The following is a 22,357-nucleotide window of genomic DNA, read 5'->3' as shown; positions in this document are numbered from 1 at the left end:
TAGCCAATTCCGAAAACTCTTTGCATGAGTTGCGGAGCTTCGACAGCGGTGTTGTGCTACTGTTGTACGATTGTTCTTTGTAATCAATATTGGAAATTTACGTAATGAAATGGCTAAGTAAAAAGCTTTTAACTGGAAACGATAATTGTTGCTCGAACTAAACAAGCGGCTTCTGTTGTGCGTCGAAAAGTGCTTATTGATCGTGAGCAGAAATTTATAAATAAATTGTATGTGTTAGTAAAACCGCATCGTTTAATAATCGCGAATATTTCGGACAGTCAAAGAACGCAGCGAAACGCCGCAAATTAATTACAAACCGCAGAATATAATTACGTATAGAGAATGTATGATTTCGGCACATTTACAGCAACTATTACTTTTGCATATACAAATCATAAAACTTACTATTTTAAGCAATGAATTATTTATACAAAGATCATAAACTAATCAATACCAAATGATTACCAACGAACATTAAAGCTATTATATAAATTATACATGGTTTCTAGTAAAAATTTAAATATTTAGGGTTTTTTTACATAATATAAAAGTATTAATATATTTTAAAAATCAATTTAAAAAAATGTATCTAATAATTTACACTTCATTTGATTTATTAAATGATTGAGAGAAATTACAAGTTTCTTAAAGTCATTAACTAAATGAAATAGACTGTAACAGATAAAGGACGATTGATAATGAAATCAAGTGGAAATTTATGAGGAAATGTTTAATCTTGCTTGAAATTATTTGTTTCGTTCTGAAGGTCGTCCAGTTGATGAAATTAAAAGCTTATTACTATGATTATTATGCAACACGTATTCCATTTTCCTTCAACCATTGCTCATTAGAATCTACATTATTCCTAATACTTCTTTTTTTATTTATTTTTTCAATGCAAATTAAAAAAAAAATGAATCTAATTATTTTTTAATAAATATATATAAAAATATTTTTATATTTATGAATAATATGCATTTGTAATCAGTAATTGCCAATTTCATAAATTCCAATTATTTGTAATTTATTAAACAAACTTGGGCGCATTTATAAATAATGCAATTAAATATGCAAAATATTAATGTAATTCCATTTGCACAATTTTTTTGTTTCAATTTTTATCGAATATATTCACGTTTATTGAAATATTGAACATTTGTTTTGTGTAAAAATAACAACATATTTATAAATATATTTGCTCTTTGCAGTTTTCCGATTCGGTTTTACGTTTCATTGAAATTCGCATGGAAAAGTTCCATTAATAAGTTATCAATTAGGTAAATGTATTGGAAAATAATAGATTTATATACAAACAGAACATGCAGATTGGTGAATACACGTTGGACTGTTTTTAATGCGCCCCAATTTTCGCACGCAAAAGGCCGTTATATAATAATTTCGATGCGGATGCTCTTTACACAGAAATAATGATGACGATCATTGTCATCGTGATTTTCCATAGAAACGCGAAACGCAATTATATACTACGTTTTAATGGGTTTGTGAAATGAATTTTTTAGAGGAGGAAAGAAAGTTGGAGGAAAATAGTGGATGGATTTTCGACGGTATATTTATAAAACAGTGGTTGAAATATATGAAATTCAGAGAGCTCAGTAACACGTCGCATGGGAAATTTCGTACTGTATTTTAGTGAAATAAAATGTAGTTGGTTTATAACGAAATCTGAAATGCAAAACAAAACTTTGATTAAATTCTTCTTATAAAAATATATTTGGAAACATTGAATTTTATGTTTAATTTTGTTCCTTATTAAAGATTGTTAAAGATTGTTTTATAATAGAAAATAATTTTATATTGTATTTTTTTTTATATAAATGATATATTCTACATTTGCAAATAACTGACATGTATAATTCCATAATAATCCATACAAAACATACAAATAGACCTAAATAATCTGGAATGTAAATGTTATACAAAACTAAATCCATTTATGTCACTTTCTGAATGAAGAAAGGTGTCCCCATAGTGTGACCTACTTAGACATTAAATAATAATCTACTATAAGCTACAAACTAAAATACATTTTAATATAAGAAATTTATTAATGCAAAAATTGATGAAAACTTTAATTTTTTTTTATGAAAAATTCATATAACAAGTCAATAGTACGTATCAATTTAAAATAAGTATATTTTTTATAAATATATATAAATCATATATAAAAAAGCTATACTATATGTTTTATGGATTAAAGAAACAATTTAATTCATATTTTTACATGTATGTAAATATTTTTTAAATGTATTTGCATAGCGTTATACAGTTAGATGGACCGCTAAAAGCAAGTTAATTCGTTGAATAACGAAACCTACCTTTTAAATTATATACGAAAACTTTTACCCCGCCACGTTTTATGTGCAAGTTAAATAAGTGCTCCATTTATTTCTAATGCGTGTATATTATCATGCTTTTAAAATTCTTGCCAAATTACTCAAGAGTTGAAATATTAATAGCGGTTATATATCCAAGACTTGAAACGCGAATATCAGTCTTCTTGATGGGGGTAGATGTTAAATAAAGGTTGCATGTTGGGATTGAAACAGTTTTGTTATTATACATTTTTTTTAAATAAATTAAATATAAATTTAATAAAAATGGAATTTCGTTGCTTAGATTTAATTCTTGTGCGAATGTATTGGCTGCTTCCAATACATTCGGTAAAAGTTCATAATTTTTGCATATAAATAAGGAATGCAGTGACCCGGTTACCACGAGGACAGACACCTCCCTTTTGTGTTGTATAAATCATTTTGCGAACCTGCGGATTTTAAACGCGAACAATTAAGTTCCAACAACCAAAACACTTTCGTGGGGAAATCTTTGCACGTCCGGACCAACCGGCTTCGCGATTTATTTTCCCTATAAATTTCCTCGAACATGCACACATACAAAACAAACGCAGTATTTAAGGTCGATTTATCGCATCCGTGTGTTTTGTATATACATATAAAAAGCGGAAGCGTGTTGGAGGTTGTTGTTCTATATCCTCCAGGATATATATATAAAAAAATGCAGAAGAACGAAGGACTTCTCTCTCTACTATTCCCGCAGCTTTAATTATTCCCAACCCGAATGCCACTTCAGTTTACGTGCGGCGAAAATGAAATAGTTTACTACTTTGGCTTTTCCCAAACGAAGTTCGATTCCTTATATTTTTCTTTTTCCATCTGTATTTTTCGGGATGGTCGTTTCCCTCTCGTTGCGTTTCTTCTTATTTTTTTCATCTTGAAAACTAAGTTTATCTATTAATAATATAACAAGTGTTCTTCGAGAGGAGTGGAGGTTTCTTGGTGGGGTTGAGGACGGAGCAACTTGCGGCGAGCCATCACGCAAAATTTGCATCGGAAACTTGTTGTTTGGTACTTGGAGGATATAAAGCAGCCGCTCCGAAAATTTGTTTCGGATCTGCCTTCCTCGGGCCGCCTCAAATATGGAAATCGTAATTCGCTTCCATTTATGTAACCAGCCAACTTCTCTGTCGACTACTCGTAATAACTTTAACAAATATATCAGTAGGATACAATGTTTACAACAAACGTTATTTTATGTTTTACATAATACCATGTTCAAATTTGTCTTACAGTTATTTCATTCAAAGTTTATCGATTCAAAACTCCACGAAAACAATATGACCACATAATTGTACATGTCTTGCCTCATTTGTCAAGGAAAATATTCTTTTTCGTGCTGTAAACAAATTTATTTCAAATATATAAACTGGAACTAGAAATAAATTTAACTAAATATAGTTTAATTTTCACCAAGAATCTTTAAAAAAAAAATACATATAAATTTAATTTGTCAAGGGTGGTTTTAAGGGTTGCTCGAAGTACACGAGAGTTACAACCGCAAGGAAATTTAGAAGGTGTCGCGGGTTTCGTCTGAATCTAACTTCATTTCACTGGTGACGGAAGCGTTGAAGGAAATTACTGGAAAACTTTGAGTTACGGGTTACGCCACTTTAAGAACTTCTTTGAAGACCACTGAACCTATTACTATTTCCTTTTACAACCGACATTTCATTTCTCTCAATTTAACAAATACATTGCAACCCAACCTTACATCCCCTTACATATACTAAAGTATTGAGAAATAAGCTACATACTTTACTTAATATATAGTGTAAATGAATATTACTATACAAAATAGAATGAAATATTATGATAATGTAATTGTATAAATTTTGATGTAGTGATCATATTATCATAAGGAGTAAATGATCTAACAATAACAGATTGAAAGATAACTAAAATTAGATCAAAGTTGTGGATCATATCCAGAAAGGAAAGCTTAAAAAAAATATTGTTTTGATGTGATATGTAATATTTATATTCTATATGAAACTGTTGATGTTCGACAAGATGTGCTGGATGTAATCAGATGAATATAATACAAGGATATTTTTTGAATGTCTTATCGTTTTCGGGATGTGGAAACAATAACGAACGTGGAATGGTGGTGTTTTAGCCTTCATGGAAGTGGATGATGAAAGGGATCGCGTTTCGCATTGTCGTATTCGTCCTGTGACAATATGTCCGTCTTTTGTTTCATCCACAATGGTGGAACAGCAGCAGCAGAAGCAAGAGAGAGGAACGAGCTGCTGCTCTTCGTATACTTGAGCACGCATCAGTCGGTTACTTCGATGATGACGGTTCAGTTTCAATCGATCGAGAGGCTCATCTTTGTATGCCAACCGATCATTCCGTCCATCAAGGGGCACCCGTACAATGCCCCTCCGAACACGTTTCCTGTCAAAACCCATACAATTGGAAACGACAGCCATCCACCCATCAGTCGCCCAAATTATTTCACCGACAGCCTTTTTCATACTCAACCTCATCCTGCTCTTCCTCACTCTCCCGTAATTCAAATTACATCCACCAAACTCTATTCCTGGCTAAAGGAAAACTAATCCTCCGTTATAATCTCCTTACGACCTCCTTATAAATCCATGATTAGAGATGCGAGCGCCCACCTTTATTAAGCTTGTATATGTTTAATTAGCGAATAATGATTCGATGCAGAAATAGGTTGAATAAACACAAAATAGTTGTTAAGCAAAATCTACCAGGACGATGCAAAGCTGAGCCAGAGAGAGAGAGAAGGAAGGAACAAGAGAAAACTAGTTTTATATATATACACACACACACTGCTATACACTTACATACAAAGTAAGTACTTTGGTAACTTGGACTCAAGTATAATAGGACTGGAAAGGAGAAACCGAGTTTAGGTTTAACTTTTCTCTCCGCGAATTAAACAAAAGCTATTAACTGCAGGGCGTTTATAAAATAGAGCCACCGATGAAGTTTATTATATACAACAACAACTTTATATATTCCACTTTTTCATTTAAAATTATATTCATTCCGTCTGCGCTCCACCTTCTCCGTATCAAATATAAAACAGCGCTTCATTTCAAATAGTCTTTATGAATCGTGTGAACGCTTTTATATAAATTTCAGCATTGATCTTTATGAAAATTCCATATCGTACATCTTTAATTTAAAAACAGAATGAACTTTGATGTCATTCAAATATTGTTATTGGCGTTTTTCCCTTTGATCATCTATATAATTAAGTTAGTCTCTGAAAAAAAAAAGACATGATAAGTAATTAAACCAGATTTCTTCAAATTTCTTTGAATAAATGTGAAATAATTGAGGATTGAAGCCGGATTCATCAAAAAAATATGAAACAAAATTTACTTTCAATTAACTGACAATAGAAATACTGTATCATTTCATACTAATTTAGTAGCTGATTATAATCATTATCAAAATATTTATTTGATTTAAGTTTTTATGAAAAATATTTTTTGGATGATTTCTAAAATACGTTTTAATTTCTTAAAACGTATTTCTGCAGATTTTCCAAGACAAATGTGCGGTAATTGAGGTCGCCTTAGTGGAGATTGCTTTATGAAAACGCTTGTATAATAGCGATTTTTCTTGAGGATTTCCTCTGTGATAATTTATCCCCCGCACTCTTAGAAATCACTTCGCTTACTCACGTCCCGGTTAGTTTCCCATCCATAGAGGAGTCCAGTCTGGATATTTCCAGACAGTAATTTAAGAGTACAAGGCCTTGCACTTAACATTTTTCGGGGGGTCCTTGAAGTTTCGCGTTAATTGTCCCATTTGGGTTATGGCCAGAGGCAACTTTCGGACCCTTCTTCGTTCGGAAAAGTATATATAATTGGGGCGCGTTAAGCTGATTAATGGGTAAAAAGAGTAAGTTTTTATGTGCAAAACGGGTCTTCTCGAATTAAACGTTCCGTTAGAGTAGAAGAGAAGGAAACTGCTGGAGGTTGTTGATTGCGGGGGAACGTCAGAATCACATATTCGAGCACAAAGCCCTCCTGACACATAGCTCGAGATGCATTCATTGATTCGATTTTCGTCTAATTGCCTCGGTTGCATCTGCGAATTAAGCTGCCTTTATGCGAATTATAATATTCAATTAATCCTTGACGTTCTGTCGAAAATTGTATTTTACTCTCTGCTTCATCTCTGAGCTCATCTCATCTGTTTTCCTCAAAATCATCGCGTGCTTCGGGCATGTTCCATTTATTAGTTAATTACACAGCGGCTATGTCACAACCCCATGATTCCTCTTCTTTTCCTTGCGCAAGGAATTTAATTATTCGACTGAGATTTCTCAGGTGTATAGTCAAAATGAAGAATGCCACATTGCTGCTGGCATCATTCCAGCAGATGCATTTAAAGGGCAGATAAGAAACTTTAACATTGCTGATATTTTAGTATGGTTAATGTTGTTTACACATTTCCTTTTAACCTTATAATTCATCGCGTGGAATTTAATTAAACTAAATTTAACAACTGTTATGCTTTTACCTTTACTTATCCTTCTCAGTTTATTAATGTACAAGCTATTAAATCTTCTCCTTTTTCCATAATTATTTATAAAATGTGGATGTATTCTTCAGAAGTAATTTTTGTTATCGCGTTTCATTTTTCTCTTGAGCAATTGATTTTCGCTAACACATTTCTGAAATTTAATAAGCACTACAAATATACATAATTGATACATTTCAAAACATCAATAATTTAACATAAATAATTACATAAAAGAAGTATGATATTTAACGGATAGCAGTTTTACTATAATATTGATTGGTTATTAACTTCATATAATATTGACGAGTTCAAATAAAAGGTAAATAACGTTATATAGATGAATTATGAAACAACAAGTAAGTTTACTCGTAAACAATGTTCATTATTTATTTCGGCAAAGTAGCTAGTGCACACGGTAGAGCGAAGTTTCAATGCAAAACTTGCACTAAATTTGCAACGAAACTATTTATCTTGTCAATACAGGAGGTTGATAAGACTCGCGAGCGTAGGTCCTTATTGATGGCTACAAGTCATCATCATCATCTGCGAGCACGGAAAGGCATCCAATGTCAAGGCGAGAACAATGCACGTGGATGGGGGCACAAAATGGTTGTTGTCAAGCTGTGACACGACATCTTGTTGTCGCATCTCGCTATAACGTTATTTTATTATTTCGGAACGAACAAAGCGTCGCCTCGGTTCACCCCTTTTCTTTCTTTATTGCTTGCACTTCCTATCTTCTTCTTTGCCCAACCGTTTGCATTTCATTTCCGGGACTTAAATGCATTTTAATTAGCGTTCGCATTAGCACGCAAAAATATCGAGTGGTAATTTGCGTTTTCCAACCGGATTCCAGGGGTTTGTTAAGTTGAATTGTAGAATATTAAGTGAAGTGAATCAGTGGTGCAAAATTGTATATTACACGCTTAAATAATACACTGCATAATCTTAAATTCTTTAGCGTGTCTTATTCTAATTTAGTTTACTTTTTTAAGTATTATATATTGAGAATCATATTTCGTAGATATTATGTGAGTAAAATCAACTTGAATACATTAAAGTATGATAGAAAAGTGGGTTTTCATTTTAAATTGTTAGGCTAATGAAAGAATATTTCTGTAAATAATTATTTTGTCTGATAATTTGCGTTTCCAATTGGATCCTGGACGGGTTTGGACTGTCGACTAAGGAATGGAAAGTTTCCTAAATTAAGAGAAGTCCACGGAGTATTACAAGGGCCATCCCAAATTGTATAAAAGTAACTCAATTTGTGAAGTTTACTTGATAAGTGCAGACCGCTGGTTGCGAATTGCCTGATCGAGTTACTTCGCAGTTTTAGCATGCCGTCAATACACACTGCAGCTGTAGATTATACAACTTTCCGTGTTTTTCCATTTTGTCTTGCACCCCCTATTATTTTTCTTCTCGGAATATTTCGATTCTTCTTCGAGCTTTTGTTGGAACTTCTTGAATAAAATTTAGCCTCCATTGTTCTTTAATTATGTCCCAAGAACTAGGCACTAATTCCGTTGACTTTAGAATTAAAACTAAATAAAGCATCGATCGAAGTCATCCCTCGGTTTTTAATTACATCAAGATTGATCTGCTGTCATAATCACGTTCTCTTCTCATCCGTTTTCCGTTTCGGTTTTTTTAAATAATTAAAATTGATTTGCGGTCGTCCCGATCTCTGATAATCGGAATGGAAAAGGACGACTTCAGTAACAAAACAAAATTGGATAAAAAAGCTAATACAATTCAAAATGGAATAATAAAAGCGAAAATGTTGGGCGCATATTAAAATTGTTTCGCCCTTCTGTTCTCGAAGCTTTCAGCGCTCCCCTGCATTACGAAATGTATTATAATTAATGTTGCTTTCGCTATTTTTGTTGTGCTTCCTATTTAATACGTGATGCAATGTTACCAGTTTTTTTTTGCTCCATTTTTGGTTTCGAATTTTGTCCAGTTTTTGTTTTTTTTGCTCTCTCTCGTGTACGCGCGAATTTTTTCCCTCATTGTTTAATTTTATTTCCGTGATGTACACTGTTATCCACTGTCTGCCACAATCCAAAAAAAACTGTTATGAATTACGCATAAGCGGAGCGGTTATAGTTGGTGGTGCGATGAAATCCCATCAGAATAAATTCACGTTTTGCTCTTACTCGACTCACGACAGTGAATTTCACTTTGCTCTTACTATTTGCCCACAAGCTCCTTCGGGCATTCTGCATTCCCTTTTTCTCTTCCTTCTATCCTATCTCACCCTCTCGCACTCTTTCCCCTTTCCGAGTTACACTTTTTTTTTCTCCTTTCTGACAACTGACAGATCACACGCATCTATTTCTATGAAAGAAAGAACACACTCTACTTGATAGTAGTGAGCTGCCCAGTTTCAGCAAACAATATTCTCGAACAATTGGCCCTCATCTTTCATACAGTTCTGCTTTCATAACATTTATCATCAATTCTACCGGATTAAAAGCTACAAACAAAAACATTACTTCAAAGACATTACAATTTATGATTTCATAACATGCTTCGATTCACACATTCAACATTACAAATGACAACAAAACATAGAAATTTTTATTTGAAACATTGATATTTTATTATTATTGAATTTTCCATGTTCTAACAATCAACTAATTTTAAATTTAATTAATAGACTTAATTAATTATCAAAATTTATAAATTGTTACTAATTGAAATAACTTAATTGTAGATAATAGTAAATTGTCTATTAAATCCTTTAGTCGGTTTGCATATTTAATATATAGTCGGTGTGTCGTAATATATGATTGAAGAGCTTGCGCTTTCTAAAGCATTAGCCTCACACTTGCTGAGCTCACTGAGGTTGGAAATACATTGCCAAACTCATTAATAATCCGAGCCTCCAATTCAATTAATCCACTACACTCAAAACGACAGACACCCCAACCTTAACTTCAAGCGTTTTTAAGTGTTTCTTAGTATAAGAAACTCCAGCAGCGATTTATATAACGATTTGTCAACTATTAGATTTTATATTTCAACTAAATTTATATTTATTACTGCTAATACTATAGTCCATAGCTCTTTGCTAAATAATAATTAAAATTGATTTAAAAATATTAATTTTATCCATTTAAAGATATATGAGAAATGCAATTAATTTAAAATTGAGCACAGAAATGTAACGTATAATTTGCATTTACAGCGTATATTAATTTAAAATATTAATGTAAATAGTTGGTTTGTTACTGGGAGCCTTGTAAAGATATGTTCATATGTAGCGGATAAATGCGAAGCTTAGTTGAATTAATCTAGGATAAATTGAGGCTTTGTGATGGTCAGTTGCGTATGAAAATTGAATTTCAGGATTGGCTTATGAAAAGCGAACTGAGCTTAGCGGGAGTTTACAATCGATGAACGTTGGGTAACCCTTTTTTTTTTGTTATCCTGCAATTTACCTTGTGTTTTTAAGTAAAAGCCGGCGAAAGAATGGGGTGAAAAAGTGAATTTTATACGTGTTCCTTTCCAGTTTACTATCCGGAAACATATAAACGTGGAACGTGATCCACTTCTGTTGTGCCAATATCGTTTCGAAATATATATATATATATTTATTTTTCTTTGCTCGAATTGGAGACTCCTTTGGAATCCATTAAATTTAGGTAATATCTGGGCAGCCGGTTTTTATAAACTACCTCTTAAGAAGACTACTTTTTTTTTTCAAATTTATTTAATATAAAGTAGGAATAAGGATTTTCTTTGTGGATGTTATTGCATCGGGAAAATCCGAGTTATTTTTCCTGCGGCATGCGGAACGTACATAAAGCATGTCATTAGGTGTAATGGATGTTGGAAATTTTCCGTACACGGGCCGCACCGAGTGCACTTCCTCTTCATTACCCTAACACCATTATCGGGTAATTGTGTTTAAGAGAAGAAAATGTTATTTTTCTCGCAAAGAACGGACGTCACGGCCCTTCTATTTGTTTTACTTACAACCATATGTGTCTCATCCAAACACCAAAACAGAAAAAAAAACAGTGATAATAAAAATAATCGACAAAGTTCGGTTGGGCGCAGGCTGTTAACTCTTTCACCATGTTTACTCTACTTCTGTATACGAAAACCACTGGAAATATATCATCCAGATATAAAAAAGAAAATTAAATTACATTCCGTCCTTTTTTTATATATATAAATACCGTCTAGACGTGTTTACTGAATTCGTGATGAGCGATGTGTGTATAATCTTCGATGTGTTCATATGTGAAGATGGTATTTTATAGTAAACAACTCATTGTGTTATTTTATATGTTAACGCAATATTTAACAAGTTGGGTTGGTTTTTCTGAAACCCCAATTTAGTTGTTGATAATTGAGGGAGAGGAAAAATCTGGATGGATGACGACGGCAGGAGGGAGTTTGTTTTATGGTGTCTCGTTGCTGTGGTCATGAAAATGAACATTAAAACCGTCCTTCTGGGGAGGAAATATCTTGACAGAATAATGAAGTCTGCAGGGATGAGACCCCAATCCACAATTTGGGTTTATTGTGGCGTAACGTCCCTTAAGAAAATCTACTATATTATATAGCCCCATCTTCGTTAGTCTCCGCAGACCGAGCTAAGAAAAAAAAAAGAAGTAAAGAGAAACGGAACGAAAGAAGGCATTATACATATAATTTCTCGTTTCTGCAGATTCGAGGAAGGGTGGTATTATAACTCAATTATTTATTCAATTATTTTTAAGTCCCACCAAAAAAAAAGACGATCTCCACTATCGATTACGGAGAAGACAAATCGAGGAGATGCGTTTGAGTTGATCAAGGCGAGATAATGTATATGGATTGTCGTGGATTTAACAGTTTACTATTAGATTCGGTTCGGGCAAATCTCCTATGATTCATTTAAGCCCTAATAAAGGCGAATCATAAATCACTTAAATACATTATTCTATTTACTGGCATTTGCGAGAGAAACAAAACAAAAAAGATAAATCGATTCATACTTAATGAGTTTTTGCTGCGTAATTGGAAACGGAAACTCCATCGAGCGACAGCGGAGATTTATGAAGCGTCGTGGATGATTCGAAATATTCTTTAATCTCTTTGCGTTGTTATTCTCCGGAGTGCTGTCCTCCGCATATGCAAGTAGCGCAAAACTTTTCCTAATTTTTCCTCCTGTTTTGTTCCAGGTAAGACGAGGCGAGGCGAGTTTTCTTCTTAGAAAACAAGAAAAATGTTTGTAGCGGTAGCAGCAAACGCGAAAACAATTTCGTAAGCTTTTTATTATCCGTTTTCCATTTACGAGATGAGACCGCTTTCAGGCAATTCTAGTAAGTGAGATGCATATATTTTTAATTCGATGCCCTCGAGCACTTGAATTCGTTCAATATTGAATAAGCTAGTAGTTTCGAATGGTCGCACTCTGTCGCATATATGTTTGGAGTAAACCTAAAATTCTGCATCAAACATTTAATGCTGCTGTTTACCGAATCGCATCTAATTTAAAATAATTATTTCAACTGTCAACCCGACTGGACAACATTAGTCCGCCCGCACACGAACGTACGCATAATTCATTTAATTAGTTGTGAATCGTATACATTTTGCAAATTATTTATCGGCAATTCAATATATTTGCTTTTCGATTGCCCTCCATTATCCGTGCATGCGGACAGTGAATTAAAGATTTAAATTGGATTCGCATGGTTACATAAGTACACATAGTTCATATACCGTAATTCAATTTCGTAGATTTCCAAGTGCATTACCGATACACGCGGTTTTTGATGAGCATCGTTGTTTGTTGTTGATGTTCCTGGTTGAATTAAAAGCGTTTTAATTAAAGGGCTTTGAGCTGTAATCTCTTTTGCCGCTCGTCTCCTATAATTACAGCATCTTTGATTATATTTAATATTTTACTACTCTCTTCCTTTGTTAATGATGTAACTCGCGATGTGTGTGTGCTCCCGCGGTTTATGATTAATGGATTCGTTGTGCGCAAAATTTCCACGTGACATTGATTAGAGTGTAAAATTCGTTGTTATTAAATAATTAATTCGGGAATAGCTTAATTCCCACTGCACTTGACAGTGTATTATATAACTTGACTGGGTTTCAATTTAATGAACTTCAGGAAATACTAGCTGTACGCCCCACGCCTTCGTCTCGTGCAGCCCTTCATTTATTGAATTGCTAATTAAAGACTTCCAATTTACATTCAAGGTGTATCTCATTTTTTAACCAGATTCTAAATTTCGTTATTCATATTCCCATTTACAATAAATTACAAATTATGTATATATTTGCACATATTCTTATACAAAACAAACCATTTATTATTTGGATTATAAAAAAAAAATATAAAAAAATCAAAATATTCCTTCAATATTTTCATTTTCTTCAATATTCTTCATTTTCATTCACAACAGTAATTTACAAATAAATTTACATAAATTGATTTCTCATGGACATTCAATACATCCTTGATGTAATAATAATGAATTTATCTTTAAATAAATAACTATTTCTATGATTGCTAAAGCTAGTATTTTTTAAATACTTGTTTAAGAAATTGTATTCATAGAAGAAGCTAGTAAATGAAATTCACTTTAGTAACATGAAGAATTTTTGTATGAAATACATTGATATGTCGATTTGCTGTCGCAAATTATTCTGATATATCTGAAGCGTTCGTTCAGAATCGTACGTAAATGGTTGTGAATGTGCATGCGATATCCGTAACCATAAAAGTGATGCTGATAAATATCTTCCAATAACTTATCGCTTCGATCGCCCTTCCCCAATCTATTGTCAAGATAAATGTAAATTGTCAATCACAAAAGAAATGTAATGGAATCGGAGAAGAGCGATTGTTTCTTTTCATTTCTTTTTCCTTTTTTTAATGATAAGGAAAACCTTCAATAAATTATTGTGTGCATTGAGTTAAGATGTAAATTGGAGTCCATATAGATGTTGGCGTTAACAATCAATACAGGGGTGATGGACAACAGGAGGCAAGGAATGCTCTACCTTTGTATTACGAAACGAAATCGGAATTACAATTGTAATGAAAGAAACAAAGAAATTCCATTTTGAAAATTAATATATACAGAAATATCATCAATATGTGTTGAGGAGTAAAATTCGCGCAATGAAATTTCTTTGAAAGGTTGATGAAAGGAAGAAATTTAGAAGAGTGAAGCTATTAATATTGAATATTGACTAGTATACATTCTTATGGGCAAGTACTTTCTCAAAATTATATAGTTAATGAACGTAAATATTATTTTAAAATTTTCTAAGGACTTCTTGTCCTTTAAACAAGCAGGACAAAAATAACGATAGGATAATTGATTTTTTTTCAGACAATGTACACTTACATCTAAACTCAGATGATGATGCAGAAAAAACTCATTCTACTTAATGATCACACACAAAAAAAAATATCCCATTACCTTCCGTCACCCCAACACATCTTCTATTCTATTTCGTCCCCTCGTCTTATTTTCTATATAAGAACTTTTCACATCAAAGGTAAGGTTCATAAACCTTCACTGTCTTTCACTATGTTGTTTTTTTTTCTATTCTGTCTATAAATTTTCTATTCTTCGTTCAATTCCCCTGAGTTATTTCAACAGAATTTAATTGAAAAGATTTAAATTGTCAGTAATTATTTTGAAATAATCTTTCTTTAAAAAGAAATTACTATATTCAATTATGTTATACTCATTGTTTATATACTTATTGACAGTTGGTATGTATTTCATGTGGCTTATCAATATGGAGTATTCAACTTGCAATATAATAGGTCATTATATTGCTGCTCGTCCACGAATTCAAGTTTTAGTTGTAATCCGTTCATGTAATAATAATGATATTAATTTCAATCTCAACAAATATGCAATTAAGCTATACTTAGGAAAACCTATGTATTATACTAGACAAGTTATCAATATTAAGCATATTATGTAACTTAGTTTTATTGTGAAAATGTGTTTCGTTTCAAAGAAAAACATGTTTAATTAATCATAATTTTCTTAAATTTGGATGTGCGTCTTGTAGTCTATTACGAAAAGTACAGAATTTGATAGTAGTAAATATCACTACTTTATTTGAACAAGAAAAACTTCGTTATGAAAACAAGGTATGAAATTATATTTTAATAGTTTTCGTTATCTTTGAAATTCAACAAGTATAACATAAATTGCATATGAAAGAGGCAGGTGTTTCTTTTTTCTGTTGGTGGTAATTACGGAGCAGCGATGTCGGAAGAGAAGGCGAGTTTTAAATATAAAAAGAGTTGTTTGTTGAGAGTTATTTGTATGTTTATCTTGATATAAAGAGCTGTTCTATATTTATGTATGCTGATAGGCCGCGAAAGCAACCACCTCACAAATCCCTCCCCCGCTCGACTATTTCACCATGGTAAACATTCTTCACATCCCGTGCATTTTAACCGGCTCGACACTGCTGCTGCCTCCTCTTCCTACTCCTATGGATGCGACCTCTTTCTCTTTTCTCGCAGCACGGTTTTGTACCCCCATGGACACACTATCACTCTATACAACCCCCTGATAAAATTTGCAAATCATTTTTATATATGACCAATGAATAATAAAGAGCGGCACACGCGATCCGAAGGGAGGAGAGAAAGGGACATTCAATTCCAACCATGTCACTGTATATTTTATTAGGCCCTGCTGATTCGTACGAATCAAGTGATTTTTATTCATAGGTTCTTCACATCGTCCAAACCAAAAAAAACTCGAACCATGAATAAGGAATAAGTGTAGGTCTGCGAACTTTACGAACCCGATTCAATTATTAAAAAAAAAACGAAAAGTTCAACGTAAGTTAACTATCCGGGTCCTCGCTAATTTATAAGTAGTAAAATATTAATTAAAATTTTATTAAACAACTCGCTTCCATGCTTGGAAGTATGATAATGGTCAACGGGATCGTAAAAACGTATGGCCTGTAGAGCATAAAGTCCAATTAGAAATTAAAAACCCTACTTGCTCAGTTTTAATCAATATCCGCATCCCAGTAGCAGTTCTCATTCGTTTTAATCTTGTTCTGGTTTTAGTTTTTTTTTTTGTTTTTTGGTTTGTTCGTTGCGTACACCCAAAATTTTCATTGTTTCAACGGGCATAAATATTTGAAGGTGGACGTCGAGCGATCAATTTCACGGACTGTTAAATTGTCCCTCCTCCACGCGCTCTCGCTTTTACGTCCACTGTATTTCCTCTTTTGTTTTTTATTACGCGCCATTTTTCCCTTGTTTTATTTTTATTGCGCGATATCAACTGGTGGCTTTATCAGGACCGTGAATAGGGGTTGTTTTCGGGGACTCCCCTCGGAGTTATGCACTTTATTTTTACTGCTGGAATTATTGAGTCCGCAGTTAAATTCGGAATGGACATAAAGCATCGCTGAGAGCAAGCAGTTGCCGAGCACGAAAAGAACTTCAAACAATGTGTCAAAACTGTTGGAAATATCTATTGTTTCTTTTTTTATTATTTTTATTGTTGCAATTCGAGTTTCATTAATGTATTGCAGTAAGTTAGTTTAACAAAATAAATGTACATAAAGCTCTCAAATGACATTCTTTTGACATCAAAGTGAATATTAGTATGGAAATTCTAATGATTGTTTCTTTTTTAATGATAGAAAACAAACTTAACCAATTATTTTTTTCTTTAACTACATTTAAATTGTTAAATTTAATTTAAAAGTCTTTTATGGCACCACATGTCTGATCAGTTTAAAAATATTAGTTTTCATACAAATTTAATAAACAAATAAACATTAATATATATTCATGTAATCAAATAAAGTAGTTAGTTGATGGCCTATTATTTATTTTTAGGAGGAGATTGAGAGTGGATGTTGTAAAATGAGAATCCGCCCGTTTCAGTATAGAGTATTCAACTTGCGCTATAATAGACCCTTATGTTATAAAGCGGTTCGTTCACGAATTTAAACTCTAGTTATAATAACCACTTATATAATGATAATAGTCTTCATGTGTATCATAACATAGATCCATATTATTTTTAATATATTCCATTTAAACATGTAGCAAATATAGAAAAAAATCAAGTAAATTTATAAACATATACACATCAGCTTTTTAGAATTTTGATACAATTTTCTTTTCTTTTGAAAAATTAATTTAAAGTTTAATTAATATGTACAACTTTCTATGCAATTGTGTTCTCATATAGTTAACTTTGACAAATAGGTAAATTCTTAATTTGGATTACAATTTAAAGAAACTGAAATTAAGCTTTAAGTAATTCTAATGAAAACAATTTTGGTTTTGACGGATTCTTAGTTCGATGATGAGATTCATAATTGATAGTTGGTTTCTCGATTTGTTTGGATGAATAGGGTGAGTAATAAATTGAAAAAAATGAGATTCCTCTCGAGCGCGCATTTCTTTTGAACAAGACAAGCGGGATAATTGGGAAGGAGAGAGTCCTTTTTAACTAATCTCCTCCTGCACCCCGTCCGAATCATAACATTCATTAGTGCCTAAGTGCGGGGCGTGCACGAATTGCATAACAAAAAGATCCAATTTGCATTTTCGCAAAGGGAACCGGAACGAGATTGCATTCAATTCGAAATTAGATCAAATTATAATCAATAGTTTATTGTATTCCTGGATTATACCTAATTTACTGGAACTTCAATGAATGCAGTAATCCGTACAATTATTAATAAAAACATACCGAATTCTTGTTTATCTGTTTGTCGTTAAGATTTGTAATTAATATTTTTTGGTAATTAGCAACTGTAATATAGTAAACATATTGTTTGTAGACATCTTTGATCTCGTAAATGGTATTTATTGAGAACACAGCCACTATATTGATTTCGGTTTAATGCATTTGGCAAAGCTTACATCACATATCCGCAAACACGAGCAACAATTTAATATAGCCTTTGGGAACCGGAAATGTATTCAATTTGAAATTAGATTAATTGGAATCAATAGATTACTTGGTTCACTTCGGTTCTCGGTGTTTGCGGGACGTCGGAAGAATAGTTAAGGAAAATTGAGCTGTAAATGTGCGGCCGTTTGTGAACACATACACATTTCATCCTCGAAACGCTGCGAGATGAAAAATTTCTGCATGTCGGAGGAGGGCAAGAATGTATATATGTATAGGACTATAAAATAGGATAATATTTCAACCACGAGCTAGGAATTCACGCATGCAAAGAAAAATGTATACCTACGTATACCCACCATTCTGGGACATATTATGTTTACGGGGGTGGCGCTCCAGAAGACTGTCGGTTGCCAAGTATTAACCCTCTGGAAAACAATAAAAACGTGAAGATTTTTGATGGGAAATGTCGCGGAACTTTGATAAATGGCAATGTTAATGGCGTTACGCGTCATATAGCATGAAACTGTGGAAAGGGAGGCGAAATGTACTATTTTTCGGAGGCGCTGAACCCACAGGAAGACGACTCCTCAACCTCTAAAACGAAAGAGGGAGCTTACATCCGGAAATGCAAATTTTCCTTCCTTTTTTAATCGATAAACGTAATTTCATGCTACATAGATTTTTAGAGTAATAACTTCTAGATTAAGTAACTTCAGAGTCTTTAAAGTTCATAATTCTTGAATTAATTAAACTTGTTTCTTTTTTTCATTATTACAAATATGTATTAATAACAATCGATCTCAACAAATATAGAAAGTACATCACATTTCATATTGAATCTATCTTATAAGCTTTTTGTAATCTCTTTATTTATACAATTATTATATAAGTTAATAATTGTTTGTAGTAATTTTCTAAAATTAGCGTTTTTACTTTAATACATAATTGTTTGCATAAAATATAGAATACACTAATGAAGAACAGAATTTCTATGTAAATGGAATTTATATACTTGTAATGAAATTGAATGAAGTAATGTTAAATTAGTTTTTCAATGAAATTTTTTTGCAGTTCAGTGTAAAGAACTAGAAGTTGTTGCATTACGTTGTGTGGATTTAATAGTGGAAACAGATGTACATAAAACTTTAATGGTAATGCAAAGAGTTACTTTATCCTCGCACCTTTGTGATCCTAATAATTGCGGTGCAAAACAATTAGGAATTCCTTACAAGCATTTAACTAATGCGAAACTTTTCGGCCACAGGAGTATAGTTTGCTTGTGCCCCATGTGTTCGCTCTGTAATTGTAGTTTATGGGGCCATTATACGTATTACTTAGTGCCCTTTTCGCAGCAGAAAGGGACGCCACCGAGGGGCACTAAATTACCGAACAACCCCGAAGACTTTTTCATTTTTAACTTCGCCCAAACACGCACCAAAAAAAAAAGAATATATATAACAACCACGTACGAAAAAAAAACAGCACAAACATATAAACTATATAGATTGCAGCATCGTGATCGTAACTTCGTATCGATGGGAATTGCACACAGCACCTGAAAATAATTGATTTCTATTCTCCTTCTATTTTTGTATCGAGATAAATGCGTTCGTTGTTTTTTTTTAGTTGGTCCTTTCTATAATTCATTTGTAATGGAATTTATGATAGGATTTGAATTGAACACACTATACCCCCCTCTTACACGTATGTTTGTACTTCACCTCGACGACTATATATCTCTTCCCGTGCTCTATTCGAAAGTAACAAATTGAATCTGTTCGGACGTCCAGTGGTTGTGCAGCTCCTGGAATACAGATTTTGGGCGTTCCGATTGATAGATTTAACATCGTGGACGATTTATCGGTACCTAAACCCGGATTGTAACAAGCCGAGTGTATAATATTTTTGCACAAACGAATCTGCAGACCGCATTAAGAGTCGGAACGAAATAAAAATCCTGTTGACCTGAAAAGTATTTCCATTTTAGATTAAAAGCTTTCGAGAGTTCGCATAAATTATCCCAATTCCATATTGTTGTTCCAGCACAAAGCGCAAAGTTCGGACTACAAATTTAAAGCATAATTATATACATATAAAATAAATTTATGATTGTTAGAAAAGTTCATATAAATTCGAAATTTTGATCATAAAAACGTATTATGTAACTTATTAATTAAAGTTTTAAATTATTTTGTTAAATTTAGAAGTATGAATTATTCTATGAGGATAATAAAATATAAACATTTTCATATGAGTGATTAACGTTCAAGTATTGTTGAGTTATAAACCAATTTAGTGGTATTAATCTTCTCCGGAGACATAGTGTAGTTTTGTTTTTAATAGGAATAGTAATATATTGTTGTTTGCATATTGAATTGAAGTTAATTACTCGCCTCGTGGACATTAATTAATAGAACTGGCGGCGATATTAATTGTGGCATTCTATTGTCTACACACCCTTCGCCTCCAAATAGTGACTCGACCAGCCAGCATCCAGTGATTTCCCTCAGTCTGTCACATCCATCTTCATTGCCCCAATCACTCAGCTTCAAGCGTCATTCGCACAAGATTTTCCACACCGATTTAGACAAAGGGGCAACCACTTGAAGCGAACCCCGCAAGAAATTAAACGCACAATTAATCCCAATCTCCAGTCAACACCACCACCACAACCACCCTCATCCCCCTTTTGCCAATACGAAACCAGAGTGAATAAATTCGAAATTTTATGTTCGCAGCGAAAGCGGATGATCAGCCGAAGCTGGAAATCCTCCCGAAGAGTTCAGTGATCACTAAAGCCATCGGACTCAGTTTGGCATTAACTTGTAAACCGAACGTCCAGAATCCCAGCCTGATAACCCAGCTCGAGTGGAGGGATCCCAAGAACAGGAAGATCGACACTAATACCGATTCGTCCTCACCATATGTCCAAGTAAAATATAAATAATCAATATTTTTTTGTAACATGTAGTAACGACTAAATTGTTTTCGTTTAGCAATTAACTTCCGAGCCAGGAGCAGTTTTGATTTTCACCAAATTGACTGAGGATCAGGCTGGAGATTATACTTGTTCCGCGAAATATGCAAACACCGAAGCGATTGAGGCCACCATCAAAGTCGATACAATCAGTACGCATATTGCAGGATTGCATACGAATGGATTGTGTTTATAATTATTATTCATTTGCAGTTGATATTACATGGGTCGATGCTCCGGAGTCTCAATTTCCAGTACTCGGAAAGGATTACAGGATTCGTTGCGAAGTCCAAGCGAAACCTGCTCCGATCGTTGAATGGGTCCGGAATAAAGTTGCCATTATATCCAGCGATAGATATGTCACCGATAATAAAGGGTTGCTGATTAAAAACGTTCGTGAATCCGATGATGGTCTATACACCTGCAGAGCTGTCGTGGTCAGCACCGGAAACGTCAAAGAAAGGAACATTAAAGTAAACTCTATAATAGTCTAATTCATACTAGAGATTTATTTATTTTATTTAAATAGGTTGAAGTGCAAGTACCACCGCAGCTCAATGAACTCAAAGAGATTTCGATTATCGAAGGTGAACAGGCTTCTGTTCAATGCAGCGGCTCCGGTAAACCTCCACCAGAATATACATGGATCAAAGAAAAGACTCGCGAAAACTTGGCTACCACTGATCGATTCGATGTCAAGAAGAACACCGGGCTTCTTATAATCAACAAGGTTGAATACAATGATAATTCAGTATACAAGTGCATCGCTGAGAATCAAGCAGGAAGAGCCGAAACCACCGTTAAAATCAACGTGCTCATAAAGCCGAAAATTTTCGAATTTATTAATATAACTTCCCCAATTGACACCGAGACCAAGATCATCTGCAAAGCTTTCGGACGACCAACGCCCCGTGTGAGTTTCAGGAAATTATCTTTGAAGGACGCTTACACCATTGGTCCACAAAAGGAAGACAAGCGTATCGTTGTTGAGCAAAGCAACGACCCAGCCAAAGGAGAAACTTACGGTATTTTGAGCATTTCCCGAGTGAATCGCACTGATGACGGCTTGTACGAGTGCATTGCTGAGAACGAAGTTGATGCTGCCTACAAGAACGGGCACATCACTGTGGAGTTCCCCCCGACTTTCGAGAAGACCAAGCATTATCCTCCGGTCTGGACATGGGATAATCGTCCAGGAAATTTAAGTTGCATCGCCGAGTCTATTCCGAACGCCACTATCATATGGAGACTGGGAGGCGTGGAGATCCAGAATTCCCCGAATATGAAGATCATCAATAATGGGCCACAATCGAACCTTATCGTTTCCGCTTACAGTGAAAAGAAGTTCTTCACGAAATACGAATGCATTGCCAAGAATCGTCTGGGAGACGCTACTCACTTCATCGAGCTCAAGCAAGCCGTAGTTCCCGGAAACATCCAGCAAGTCACCAGAGCTGATTTAACTGCGACCACCGTTAAATTCAACATCGTCGGACCACCAGTTTTGCACGGTTTACCTTTGAGAGCCATCATCGTTCAATACCAGACTGAACGCGAACGTATTTGGGACACCGCCATGAACCGCACCTGGAGCATAGGTAAAT

At 33.8% G+C, this 22,357-nt stretch overlaps 1 protein-coding gene across 4 annotated transcripts in view; it reads left to right on the top strand.

The window, feature by feature from the left end:
- LOC108566833 (fasciclin-2) overlaps positions 1-22,357 on the top strand; it is a 99,997-nt gene that overhangs the window by 73,012 nt on the left and 4,628 nt on the right. For all 4 annotated transcript variants that reach the window (XM_017926907.1, XM_017926909.1, XM_017926908.1 and 1 more), the window contains exons 2-5: positions 20,515-20,708; positions 20,773-20,905; positions 20,967-21,226; positions 21,283-22,351. In XM_017926907.1, the coding sequence (XP_017782396.1) occupies positions 20,515-20,708; positions 20,773-20,905; positions 20,967-21,226; positions 21,283-22,351 (1,656 nt within the window). The remainder of the gene's footprint in view (positions 1-20,514; positions 20,709-20,772; positions 20,906-20,966; positions 21,227-21,282; positions 22,352-22,357) is intronic.

This window comes from Nicrophorus vespilloides, unplaced genomic scaffold (assembly GCF_001412225.1).
Source record: "Nicrophorus vespilloides isolate i.1.1-1 unplaced genomic scaffold, Nicve_v1.0, whole genome shotgun sequence".
Lineage (NCBI taxonomy): Eukaryota > Metazoa > Arthropoda > Insecta > Coleoptera > Silphidae > Nicrophorus > Nicrophorus vespilloides.
The sequence above is the reverse complement of the archived record's forward strand: the minus strand, read 5'-3'. Positions and strand labels throughout refer to the sequence as shown.